This window comes from Gymnoscopelus microlampas (assembly GCF_963454915.1).
Source record: "Gymnoscopelus microlampas genome assembly, chromosome: 14".
Lineage (NCBI taxonomy): Eukaryota > Metazoa > Chordata > Actinopteri > Myctophiformes > Myctophidae > Gymnoscopelus > Gymnoscopelus microlampas.
Window position 1 is genome coordinate 22,727,147 of NC_139951.1, and position 13,703 is coordinate 22,740,849.

The 13,703-nt window shown below is 42.5% G+C and overlaps 2 protein-coding genes across 5 annotated transcripts in view; one reads left to right on the forward strand and one right to left on the reverse strand.

Annotated features, from left to right (window-relative positions):
- The window catches only part of LOC311060979 (arf-GAP with dual PH domain-containing protein 1-like), a 314,152-nt gene that overhangs the window by 145,805 nt on the left and 154,644 nt on the right, over positions 1–13,703 (forward strand). The window lies entirely within an intron of this gene.
- mrtfab (myocardin related transcription factor Ab) overlaps positions 1–13,703 on the reverse strand; it is a 55,584-nt gene that overhangs the window by 21,008 nt on the left and 20,873 nt on the right. Inside the window, exon 1 of one of the 4 annotated variants that reach the window (XM_084079229.1) lies at positions 6,771–7,369. The exons of 2 other annotated variants lie outside the window; for them this stretch is intronic. In XM_084079229.1, coding sequence (XP_083935355.1) covers positions 6,771–6,909 — 139 coding nt within the window. In that variant the 5' untranslated portion in view covers positions 6,910–7,369. Of the gene's footprint in view, positions 1–6,770; positions 7,370–13,703 lie in introns of those variants that run through there. One more of the 4 variants, XM_084079231.1, reaches the window with a different exon arrangement.

Here is a 13,703-nt window from a genome sequence, read left to right on the forward strand (position 1 = left end):
AAAAGTTTATAATAAACAATACTATAATACCTCAATATTAGTTGTGAACCAGTTATACCAACACTTAACTTCCACAAAGATGATTAAAAAAATGCAAACATGCAGGATTGAGTAAGCTACCAACAGTACACAGTGTTTTCATCAGTTATTTATTGCAGCATCAATCTTAGTGCAACACCATCAGGGTTTAGGGAAGTTGAGTATAGCCTTTTATTAAACCCTACATAACTGCACACTGAGCCAGAGCACATTGAAATGGTGACCATATATTGTACTTGCACTGTGCTTATTAGCAATATCACAAGTCCTACGTTCTATTTTAAAACATCAACACAAGGGGCGCTCGGGCGGCGCAGTGGGGGGGGGGGATATTTGTCACTGCATGTACTCCTACGGGCTAGGGTGGCACCTGTCAGCAGGGAGTGTTGGGCGGGAGAAGTAGCCCTTCTGGTGGGGTCTCCTCACTGGTAGGTGAGTCAGTAGGATACAACAGTACAGCAGTGACAACACAGAAATGTGTGTGGGGAGGAATTAATTGGCATAACGACTAAATAGGGGGTAAAACATTATTGGCTACTCTAAATAAAAAGAATAAAAAACATGAACACACGATACATGCTAAAGGTGCTATATTATGGGAAACCTCTTTCACAGAAGTTGACAAAAACAGGATAAAATAGCCTGTCAGTGTTTTTATAATTTAAAAAAACCTTGCTCACACTTTATCTTCAGAGCTGAGGCTCTTATTCATCTGCACCAGCTGTACCCATGAATGAGCATGTATGATATGTTATTTGTAAGCATTTGTGTGTGTGTGTGTGTGTGTGTGTGTGTGTGTGTGTGTGTGTGTGTGTGTGTGTGTGTGTGTGTGTGTGTGTGTGTGTGTGTGTGTGTGTGTGTGTGTGTGTGGTGTGTGTTCGTGTGCATGAGTGACTGTTTATGATGATATTTGAGTGCACGTGGCTACGTGTCTGTGGTTCTTTTCATGTGGTTGTGTTTATTCAACAGTGAGTCTTCACCCTGTATGTCCCCTGGGACAGGGTCAAGTCCTGCCATTTTAATGCCAAGGCGCCGCACCTGTTTCTTCCCAACAGCGCTATGACATCATGCAGCATGCTACAGTGAGCTAGCTGGCTAGCTCGCATATTTTAGCTCACTGTCCTGGCAAGGGCGTCTGTGGGCTGCTACTTTGCTGTTAAGATAAACAAGCAAGGACTGCTCACTAATGCTATAGGGACTCACAGACATTAGGGCATGTCAGTGCTCGGTGGCCTAGTTTTTAAAGCAGCCTGTGCCGTAACCAAAAGGGCGCAGGTTCGATCCTAGTGAAAGCTAAAAGTGCGTGTCAATCATCAGTCTGTGAAGGGGGTCTCATTGGCATGCTTGAATGTAATGTCTGTTCCTTGATTCTGAATCCTGACTGGCTGTCTGATCTTCATGCTGCACAGCATCTTGGAGGATCAATCAAGTAATAGGAAAAAACTGGACATATATTATACAAAGATGCATTTTAGAGACAAGGAAATAGCACAACTGTCCATTCAGATTATCTGGAGAAGACCTCCTTCGAAGGTCTTCAATTTGTCAGTCTGCACCAGATTCAGACCCTACAAGTCACATTTGTATTAATAAGCTGTTCACAAACACCCTGCAATGCCAAGAGATTCATTTCACCCTCTGCGATGTAGCGAGCACAAATATGTGCGCACTACAAACCTGCACGCACATTCATGCATATCTTCCCACTGCACACACAGCCATAAACACGAACGCTAAGCACACACTTGACCGTGCCTGGGCACAGTGCAGGATAAGATGCCTCAGCACGTCTTACAGGGAAGAGGTTTATTCTAGGGAATAGAATCTTGCATGCTCCGCTCCCTCTGTAGCACTGTCGCATCACCGCCCTCCCACATTCACACGCTTTCAGTCAGGCCACTGAATTATTTCTCACGCTTTTTTCACTAACTTTTTATTTATTTTTCTCTCTTACTGTATGTCTATGTCCCCTTTACACTTCCTTCCTCATTCTTCTCTATAGGAGGGAGTGGACTAACTATCAATTTAACCAGGCAGGTCAGATGCCACAGTGACTAGTTGATGCAAACATTTATGGCGAATTGTCTACATACTATATATATATATTTATCTACTGTAGATTCCAAAGCTATTTACAATGCACAACTCATTCACAGTCCACATACCAATACATGGGGCGCATGACTACTCATTGAGAACACTTAGGTGTTCAATGTCTTGCTCAAGGACAACATGAAGCCAGGAGGAGCCAGGGATCTAACTGGATCTATCTGGAGTGAAGTGAAATTTAAATCAAAGGTCATCACAGCCCTAAAAAATAATACAAGACGAAGACAGACACAATTGCAGGGCATAGTATTCAAATCAAAACTATTATGAACTAATATGGGGATCAGTGTCGTGACTGCAACAGTCAGTTGGTAAATATAATGCCAGATGGTGCCACAAGGTGGTGCCTCCTTTTGTTTTTGACTGGGGTATGGTGGGCGGCCACAGCGCTCCTCAGGGTGGACACAGGCGGCTTTCGCTGGCCGGTGCTTGTAGATTTAAGCTTTTCAGCTTAAAACGAAAAACTGCCTCCAGGTTGAGTGACCGCCCTGTTACCACAGTCATAATTGACATTTGTAGGTCATGTGTTCTTGTTACGTTCTTCTTGCAGTACAGAGTGTTCATATGATGACACTTTTCATCTCATTGCACGAACATGTTGGTGCAGTGTGAAGGCATCCATGTTAACCTGCTTATGTCCAAGTAATCAATATTGAGCCACGAAGACCTGGTGTTATATTGTCATTTGTTATAAAGCTGCTAAACAAATCAGCTGCATTGAACCTACTTTCCTTGGTCTGTCAACAACCTGGATAGGTCCGCTATTCTGATACCATATGCAGCTTAAGACTACTAGTACCCCAACACGTTACAATGATTAAAAGTTTAAAAGTACCATAACAAAGAAGTTAAAGGACCTTCTTTCTTTTAAAGAGCCTAGGTCTAGCACTGGGCCTATTCCAGGTTTAGGGGCAGTATGGGTGAAATTAGGCCAAGGATAGACACGGAAGACAGGGGAGTTTTACTGGGACACTAGGACAGCCAAAACTGGCCTGCCACACACAACGTCTACACTCACAGAGACACAGAAGACAGAGGGAGAGAGTAGGGCAGGACCATTATGGTTGCAGATTATGTTGATCATACTGTGCCTACAAACATTTAACTCTTGATTTGATTATCCAAAGTATTAAAAAAAAAAAAAGTTTCATCTGATTTTCAAGCTCAACTATTATTAAGTGGGGATACTAAAACTGCGATATTCAGTTTCACTTTATACCAATTATACTGTGTAGCTGTAGGAGAGATGAAGAGCATAAACATTTACCATCAAAGCTACTATGTATGTTAAGTGCTAACCACTTTCAACCTGGCATCCCTAATGTGGGGATTAATGTCATTATAGGCTAAAGCTTTCCAAATCTTTCAAAATGTTCAAACAAAGCAGATCAACAAGATTGTAGGTCAACTATTTTCGCTATTCGTTGTACAACAAAGTATATAGTGCTTAAGTGGCTTTATGGACTAGACCTGTTTAACTGCAAGCATGGTTGTTGCAAGGACTGCTCTTCTGACCTTTCAGCTACAGGACTGTGTCACTACCAGGCTACCATACCAGTTGATTATTATTTTAATATATCTTTACTTATCGGTAGAAACATAATATTTTAACAGCAGGAGCAAAATGTTTCCGTTTGCATTTTTAAGTTTTACGTTTTTATCTACTATAAACTTGCAAAGATGCAATGCTACACAGCTTTCTAGTAAGTCTATATATTGTGCATGCATCTCTTAATTTCGCACTTGCTTTGACATATCTCTGCTGTCCAGCCAGAAACTGCTAACTCCAAAACGCTCATTGTTCAGCAAACGCAAAAACAAAATATACGTTTTTCAGGAAATGAAGAAAACCATATATTTTTAAAACAAAGCAATACTGCCTCATCAAAGTTGGTATAGTGACTTTATATATTGTCAGATACTTGCATGTGTCATTATATTATCAACACTTTAACCAAATCGCGGGTAAATCAACACTTTACCCAGCGCAAGTGGAGTTAGCAGTTTCAGACGAGCAGAAATCAAGCTGAAGTGGAGTTAGGTGTCCAAACAACAGTAGCTCCACTCGCTGCTGAGGGAGAGGTTTCAAAAGGGTACAAATTCTCAAAAGCTAACAATGGATCTCCAAGCTCACAATGCATCACAACAACGTGTGAATTAATGCCCTGATGCTTCATGCCACTTATTATATAGGCCTACAATAATAAACAGGACGTTAAATATTACAATAACTTCTGCAAAGAGGTAGTAGAATAGCGCGACAGAAATGCTATGAACGCCTTTCTTCTTGTCACATTGCTCTCCTCATTAAACACTTAATAGATTTTAGAAATATAATTACTTGTTTTCATAACATTAGCGTCAGTGCTAAGTTTGATAAACAGGTACACTGCATAGTTTTAACAGACTACGGGGAGCTTGTTTACGTGGTCCTCCTCCTCGTTCACTGCGCAACGCGCTCTACTCATGCTGTTGAAAAGCAGCGCTGTAGAGGAGAGGGGGGAGTTGTTTGTTTTTGACGGACAGTTTGAGGATCCAATGGAGTTGGGAGTTTTCGTCAGAGGCGCTTTTTAATACTTTTCATTGGTTCAAATGTTTTGATATTTTACACAGACCTAAAGGGTGTTCAATAGCCTTGATTTATGAAAAAAAAAAAAAAACTGAAAATGGAGTTAGCTGGTCCTGGCTGGACACCGACGATATATAAATGTATGTTTCCCATGCCAATGAAGCCCATTTGAAATTAATTGAATTGAGAGAGAAGAGAGTATGAAGGGAGGGCAGAGGGTAGAGCCAAGGTCTGTGTGGCCAACTGGGCTAATCCTGCTGTGCTCATGTGTCATTAGGTCTAATTAAACATGTCTGACTACAGTCATCCTGTCCCCAAGGACCCCCAAGTCTGGCACAGCTAATCCTTGACACACCTACCTTCACTTGATGCTAGTTCCATTTGGTTTAGCTTAGTTACACAATTATAGACAATAAAAACAACCATACAATGATTAAACCATTGTACGCACATCACAATTATAAGCTACAGTGCAGATTAAAACTAAATAACAATTTTGCCATTTAAACTTTTACACAAATGGGATTACCAATTTGTGCAAAAGCCAGAACAAAACAATTCAGATGATGAGGAAACATGCACTCAATCCAATAACAAGACCTCACATGTAATTCAGAAAATTGTTATTGACTGGTAAATAAAATAAAAATGAATGATCAGTGCAAAAAAAAAACTAAGAAGGTTGCGGGTGGTACATAAATGCAAGGCATTTCAAATAAACGCACAAAGCTAACAAGCCCCCACTCTGAAACAGAAGTCTCAAAGGCATGGCAAACCCAACGCTTGGCAGTGTCACTGGAAACGTTCTATTTGCAAATCCTGTTAATGATGTGCTCTATTATGAACTCATCATTCGCATGCTGGTTTGACTGTGAAGTCTGCCAGACAGACCGACGGAACGACTGACCACAGCAAATGTTTTCACACATCAGTGAAGAGTGCAGAAGAAACCAGAGGGCAAGAACAATGCCAGGTTAGGGCACCCGCTCACTGGAATGAGTCCCAGTGCCTTCACACTGCTGTACAATGTGGTCTGTCCTGACTCAGACAGAACTGACTGAGACAGGTTTTGTCAACATTGTAAAATGTTAATTTAACCCTGAGTGTGTAAAAAAAAAATCTAAAAATGGAACCAAATGTACCCATAACAAGTCAATTTGGTTCTCAAGTCAATCAAGTCAATCTAGACTCAAGAGTTAAATGAACACTCAGGACTTTACTGTGAACGTTTTCACAGACTCCGCTGGGAGTTTCATACTCCAAACCATGCTGGAGAATGTTTGTTTTAGCAGACAGTATGTTGACTGGGTCTTAACTACTGCAAGAGAATGCAAAAAAAAATTGCAATAGCCAGTAAAACTACATTTATTTTCTGTCCTCTGGCCATTTAGGGGCACCGTACTTTTATCAGCCTTTTGAGTGTTTACCGTTTATCCTAACTTGTAAATAAACCTGCAATACATTTGGTAAGCAGTCAGTTCCAGGCTCAAATCCCATTCCACATACAGAAGTTACAATGCTTGGTGCATTTGGGTCTTGACGGAAATGTGGAACGTGTCATTAGCCTATCACAGGATGAATGATAAACACCTGTAGTTCTCTCATCTGCCCCACATCTAGGGAGATGTTCCACATACAGCGGGAGGCAGTGAAGTCTTGTTTATCGCCCATCTAGCCTACAATTAGTACAGCAGATCAGTTCTTTCTTACAGTTGTACACTAGAACCAAACTAGTGTATTTTAACACAAAACTCAACAGCTGAAACAGTTGAAAAGTGATGTTTCAAAACAATTCCTCTCTTAGATGTAACAAAAGTGCAGCATTAATTCTGCATGTTAAAAGTGGGCTAACTATGTTGACTACTGATCTATGAAGCAAAGAGTAAAATTGCCTTGACAAACCAATAAAGCCAATCACTCAGCTTCAGTATAGTACACGCTATTTATATGAACCTATAAACTACTGACATAAGGTGATCCTGATGACCACAAACACAAAACGTATCGCATATCCCTGCATCTCCAATGAGCGTGCGCAGACCTGAGGTCCCACCTTCTTTGAGACTGTGATAGACGTGCCTGTCATGGTCTGTCCTGGTGTCCAGCTTGTCCATGTCGTCCCCCATTGGTGGAGAGTCCAGGCCCAGCGGGGACTCTGGCTCAAAGGACAGGCAGTGATTAGTGTCCAGCATTGTGATGAATTAGCCGGTAAACATTGGACTTGTAATCCAAAATCCCCTTTCCTCCCAAGACTTTAATAGAAGCGGATTCAGTCAAGGACACAGGCAGTTGTTTGGTGAAGCAAGTCGGCTGCCCAGCAAATTAGGTGTCCTCCTCTCTTTTGAAGGAGAGGACAGAAATTGGTTGAATGCCCAGCTGACTCCTGTGCCTCATAGGAGTGAAATAATTTCCAAATCAAACCACATAAGAAGGAGAGACATTCTCTACTGTACACAACGTCTTTCCTCCCTCCTCCTCCCTCCTCCCTGGTCTCCTTTTGCAGTGGTCGATCCCTCTGACTGCCGTGTCTCTCGCTTTCTGTGTATTCCCTTCTTCTCCTGCAGTTAAAAGACCTGCATAGTCAGAATTCAGTTTTTCCACTAAGGTGTCCGAGGAATGGACTAAATTTCCCAGGATGACAAAAGGAACAAGATGAGGCGTGCGAGAGAGGAAAATGAAAAAGAGGGCAGTAGCAGAGGAAGCAAGGACAGCAGTGAGCTCAACACAGACAGGCAGTGAGAGCTCTGGTTTCAGCTCCCCCTGACACACACACACACACACACACACACACACACGCCTAGTCGGCATGCAAGAGTTCTCCTGCTCAGCTGTTGCCATTCATTCACCATTACAATCTGAGGGAGGTGGGGGCTGTCAAATACCTACCTCTTCCTCCTCCCACCCCCAAGCCTGATGGTAAACAAGACAATCTGGTTCGCATGATTGAGAAAATACATAAATTAACAATTTTAAGTGACTGCAAGGTGAATTCATGAGCGGATTTGAGACAGGATATCGAAAAGGGTTGATGGCTCAGGCTGACCTTCGCCCATAGTGATGCGGCCCGCTTGGTACGTCTGATCCTTCGACGCGTCACGTTCATTGACCTTCCGAGGGATTGATTGTCATTTAATCACAAGCCCGTTGCCTTGGCCGTAGAGCGTTTGTCATTCTGATAGGATTGCCCTTGAATACAGGAGTCGGCTCCGAAAAAAAAGGAAACTTCTACATGCACCTAAAATAATGCAAAAAAAGATTTAAGGCACGTAGGATAAATAAGAACTTAAGCCAACCTTGGAAGTTCTTCTCAACTGCAACAGAGGGACTCAATCTTGGGTCATTTGAGGCATGTCATATTGTTTATATAAGTTAATTTATATGATGTACATTTTGTCCATTTCAAGCATGTATTGTGTTTTATGCCTTGTAGAAACTTTGTTTCCCATTTGAAACAAACTGAACAATTCAAGAGCCCCAGCACAAGACAAAGATCCCACTGGACACAATTATACTGGTTGTGTCAGAAGGGGTGGGACATGAGTTGCAAAGCCTTAAAGGATACACAGACATCATTACTGTAACGCATCCCAATCCTCTCTGAGACCAGCTTGCCTCAGACCTCCAGCCAAACCAACTATCTGGCTCTTGCAGAATGCTGATGGTGAACCCCATCCCTTGCCCCACCAGCCCTCCCTTCCTACTCTCCGTGTTTTAAATAGTAAGGCCAGCTGGCCATAAGAAGGCTATATTCAGCTCCATATCACCTGTGCAACCCCTGGGTAGGGTTACTCACATATGCACACATATCATAGGCTTAGGGTAAGGTATGCACCCACCCACCCCCACAGAGGGTCTCGCACACAAAAACACGGATACAGAACGGACACACACTTCACTTACAGTACTTCAGGGCCTATTTCTTTGGGCTAAATCAATGTTTCATGAGCCATGACGCAAAAGCCTGTGCATGCTTTTCATACAATGCATTCCACTATAGAGCTATAGGGAGAAATGATCCTATTAATAAAACAGAAGCCCTGGGTACTGATACAGACCATTAGATCTTGTAACACTGCCTGGCATTATGATATTACAGCTGTCTCCTCCTGGTTATTAGTGCTGCACAACTTGCCATGTTTAGTTTCCACTACTGTAGAATCTTTCCATTTCAATACATCTAGATTAGAAGAGCAGCTGTAGGTAAGAGTTGAGTTGTTAGAATTATTTAAACATTTTCAACAACGAACAAATTAAAATTGCCACCAGTCTCTAGTTAAGCACGACATTTAGTCTCGACTTTTGAGTCTAGATTGACTGAGGGTGAGTATCCACAGATAGTTTTTTGAGCAGTGGAGCACTTTGGATATCATGTCGAGAGTGCCACACGTGACACTGAGCGAGACACCTCCACTCAATTGTTTGCCGTTTGTGGGGGTGTCACTCCAACCACCCTCTGCACAGGAAACGGAGGAAAGTGACCTTGATGAGTGGTACTCCTCTCCAGAAGTTGAACTATTTTCTACTTGAGGCACCCAGGGCGCCCCGCCAAACAAATGCAGGATTCAGAGGCACTGAAACGCGATGTGTGGCACGGAGAACAGGAGTGCTCCTAGCACATCTTTACCGCAGAAAAGCATGGAGGACAAGCACTTGCAGCTTCAAAAAATGTCTCTGTGGACACAGCCCCTTAAGCTTCCCAAACAAACAGAGTAGACCAGTAAAGAGTTCAGAGTACCAACCATAAGATCTCATATCACTGCCTGGCATTATGACTTCATCACTCACTGTGCCATTTAATAGGTGTAAGTATATTAAATCAAGCACCAGTATTGATTGTTACAACTCAGAATGCTGCCTGGAATGATGACATCACTGCTGACGGTTATATTTTTAGCGGCGCTAGCCGCTCTATACCTTTAGGTATAGAGCGGATATTAGCCCTCTATGCCTGGCTTTTGCGTCAACGTTCTGATTGGTCAGGTGCGCCAACGTTCTGATTGGTCAGGTGCGTCAACGTTCTGATTGGTCAGGTGCGCCAAAGTTGTGATTGGTCACTATTCATGACATCACTATGATGTCATGAATATAGAATTCGATGTCTATATAAACGATGACAATGACTTCATCTTATTATTCATTTGGCTAAAGTCTCCGTCTAGGTAAGTTATTTAAAGTTAATATGACGAATAGAAAGAGAAAGATACAAGAACAGATGAAGGGTGAATGTATAGAAAGTCTGAGTTCGGGACCCAGTCATCCGTTATGACAGAATGGTTTGATAGAGACGATCGAGAATCCAAGAGTCCGTTAAGGTTCTGATTGGTCAGGCCCGTCAAGGTTCTGATTGGTCAGGCCCGTCAAGGTTGTGATTTGTCAGGCAAGGGGACTATTCATGACATCACTATGATGTCAAGGTTTATTTTTTATTTCCTCATGTTTTTTTTTGTATATATTTTTATTTGGCTAAAGTCTCCTTCTAGGTAAGTTATTTAAAGTTAGATCCTCAATTTAACTTTATCTGTCGTCGACGCTCTGATTGGTCAGACCCGTCAACAAAGTGATTGGTCAAGCTTCACATGACACATGGCTATAAACACATTATAAACACATATCGATGACATAATGTATTCAAAGGCGCCGCTACCTTCACACAGGGTGTGATTTTTTAAATTGCTCAGAGTACCAATACTGGCCAATATTTATTGTTAGAACTTAGAATGCTTCCTGGCACTATGACATCACACTGTACTGTTGTATTCTATCAGGTGTCAGCCACATGACCGTCCCTTGAGGAAATAGCAACACCTTGAACAAACAATAACAATGTATTATGAGTGGCATTGAGTCAAAGTCCACCTGTTGTTATGAGTCATTGTCTGGTGTGCTTGTAAGCATGTGTGTTTGTCCTGTCTGGGTTTCTGTGTCTACATCTGTCGTGTATGGAGCAGAGAGCCCAGACAGGGATCAAAACGTGATGCAGGGCATTTCTCGTATTTTTTTTGTGATCCGACATCGGTGTCTGACAAAGTATAAATTAGGCTTTTAGATATCCCCTAATGAGATGATCCAGTCTCAGCCATATCTCCTCTCTCCTGTCATGAAATGCTACACCAGTTTCACCATGTGCAGCCTGCAATTTGGAGCCTATATAAATAACCTGACAATAATAATGGGTTAAACAATCAAATACATAACCTACAGATAAACATGAATGAGGGTGTGACAAGGTAGTACATTAGGTAAGAGAGAAAGAAAAATTATTAGGCTACTATATATTTATTCATACCTTCAATCATATATACTAATACTAGAACATTATTTTGCCTTGAATGGCTTATCCTGTGACTTCATTTCCTCCCTTGAACAAAACATTTCTGGGAAGAATATTATGGCAACAGCAGACAGGATGTAGTATTTGTATAGAGGTCTATCTGGGAGAATGAGTTAAAGACATCCTGTGGATGCATGGAAAACTCCTCTTAATTCTTAGTTTAGTCTTTCCCGGTTCACCATGACCTGGTCTCAGGTCCCCCAGCTCTCTCGTTGGAGAGGAGATAGCAACAAATCAAACTTCTGTATCTGTACATTTAACATTCTGTAACGTACTGTGAAGCACGACATTATTTAACACCTTTTCCTAACTGTCCACCTTTTCTTTGGTGATTTTAACTTTCCGAAGTGCTTTTCTTTCATCAGTAGTTCAAATCAGTGGGCTGGGAGAGTGGACGGACCAAATCAAAAACTTAGCAGCATATCTGGTGGGTGGTGTTCATTTTCCTGGTTATTCGGCCATCATGACCATTAACACAGTCCATTTCTTCCTTCAGACATGACTGACAAAAACAATCACCCTGACCTTTCAACAACAAGCAAATTCCAAAAGCTCCCCAAAACATGGGGGGAAAAGAAAAGAAAAAGTTGAAAAACAGGGCGTCTCTTCAGTAGCAGATTAGAAAATGCTAACAAAAAAGCTTATCACTCCAGTATCAGATTGGTAAATGCTAAAACAAAAAAGCCTCCCTGAAAAATAAGCAAATCCACATCTACCCCAATACAAAAGCAGCAATCACATACAACACCCAACCTGCTCACATTCACATCTCCTAGCAAAAAGAGCCTTTGCACACCGTGTGTTTACCATTAGATTTACAGACCACCCGACCCCAACCAGGGGCAAACAGACCAGAGCCCAACACTATATGCTGCACTAGCCCACCATTAACATTCCAGCAGTGAAAACAGAAGGTTCCTGCTTCCTGGCCCCAGTAGGCTGTGGAATGTACCAGAATTACACCATTTCTGTAGGCCTGTGACTTTGACTCGATGTGTTCTTCACCCCTTCCTCGGAAGTCAACCTAAAATCAATTACCATAGTCCACATGGATCTGATCAGTGCTTTAATGTTTGATGAAAAAATCGAAAATAAATCAAACAATGCACCTTGCTCAGGCAAAAGGTGCCTTGCTCAAAGATACTCAAGTCAGGGTGCAGGTTGATGGATACATTGGCTAGGGGAGGGGTTTGAACAATGACCTTTTGCTAGTAGGCCAGCCCATCGAGACAGCCCAAGTGCAGTTCCCCACTAATTTGCATGTGGAACTATAGCTTCTATTCAATACAGTTCTGTTTTTCATTGAAAGTTGTCTTTTTATAGCACTATATTGAGCCATCAAGCCTGGCTTTCAGCCTCATCTTAGCAACAGATGTTTGTGTGATGGTGTGAGATATGTGGTGGTGATTTCTTACGTCTTAATAGACCCTGCCTGCCCTGCAACTGCTCACACTGGCCCTCATTTATCAACGCAGCGTATAAACCGCCGTATATTTTTCCATATATTCGGCGTACACCAACGTCGAAGTCACATTTATCAACGCATCCTACACAGCTGATCCGAGCTTACACTTGGTCCCAGCGTTGATAAATGTCACGGCTGAAACGAGCGTCATTTAAATAACACGCCCCATAAATATTCTCAAAACGCCCCGATTTTACGACATGAAGACGAACCAGAATACGACCAAAGACATGAAAAGCCAATAAGAAACAGCCCCCCCCCCCCCCCCCCCCGCTGGCCTCGCCGCACACGCACACGCACACGCCTCTCTCGCTCGCTCGCTCTCTCTCTCTCTCTCTCTCTCACACACACACACACACACACACACACACACGCCCGTAGCGTATTGTCACGTAGGCTTGTAGCCTACATGAATGACATATTATGATACCAATCACATCGGCATGAATGGAATACTTTTGTAGATTAATGTATTTAACCCATACCGAGCAGTGCGCGTTCGAGTTACACTAAAATAAAGCCCTCATGTAGGCTATTCCCATTTCCCAGTGAGACTCGGACCGTCGGACGGGCGAGTCCCGTCCCGCTCCGCATTAATGAGAGATAGCCTGGAGAGAACATTAATGAATGAAGGCTGGTGTGTGTTGGACCATGGGTTAAATGTCTGATCTCCCGGTGGCCATGAAAATATAACAGCAGCGCCGCCTGTTAGACCGGTGCTCGCGCAGAAGAGTGCTCTCGCAGAAAGCGCCCGTATATTTTGAAAATAGCAGATCTACAAGCTCACAACGCGTTGCTGGCTTGTGAGCTTGTAGATCTGCTATTTTCAATACAGACAGATCTACAATCTTATCTGAATGACTGTTAAAGCAGTTTGTTTAAATTACTTTATAAAATGTTATATTTTCACAGGGATTATTTATTAGTGTAGATATACAGATTTATGAGTGGATTAGGTGTCCAATGCCTCTCAGACAGTCAAACAATGCTGCTCCGCAGGTCTAGGATGGAATAAACGGGTGCAGCCAACGTCAACAACTGGTCCCGACCAGACGTGAGATCTCAGCGTACCGTAGGATAAAGCCCACGTCAGGATATATTGATAAATGCCGAAAATTGCGGTGATCTCGCCGTACGCCCATTATTTGGTCTACACCGCGTTGATAAATGAGGGCCACTGTGTGCGAAGC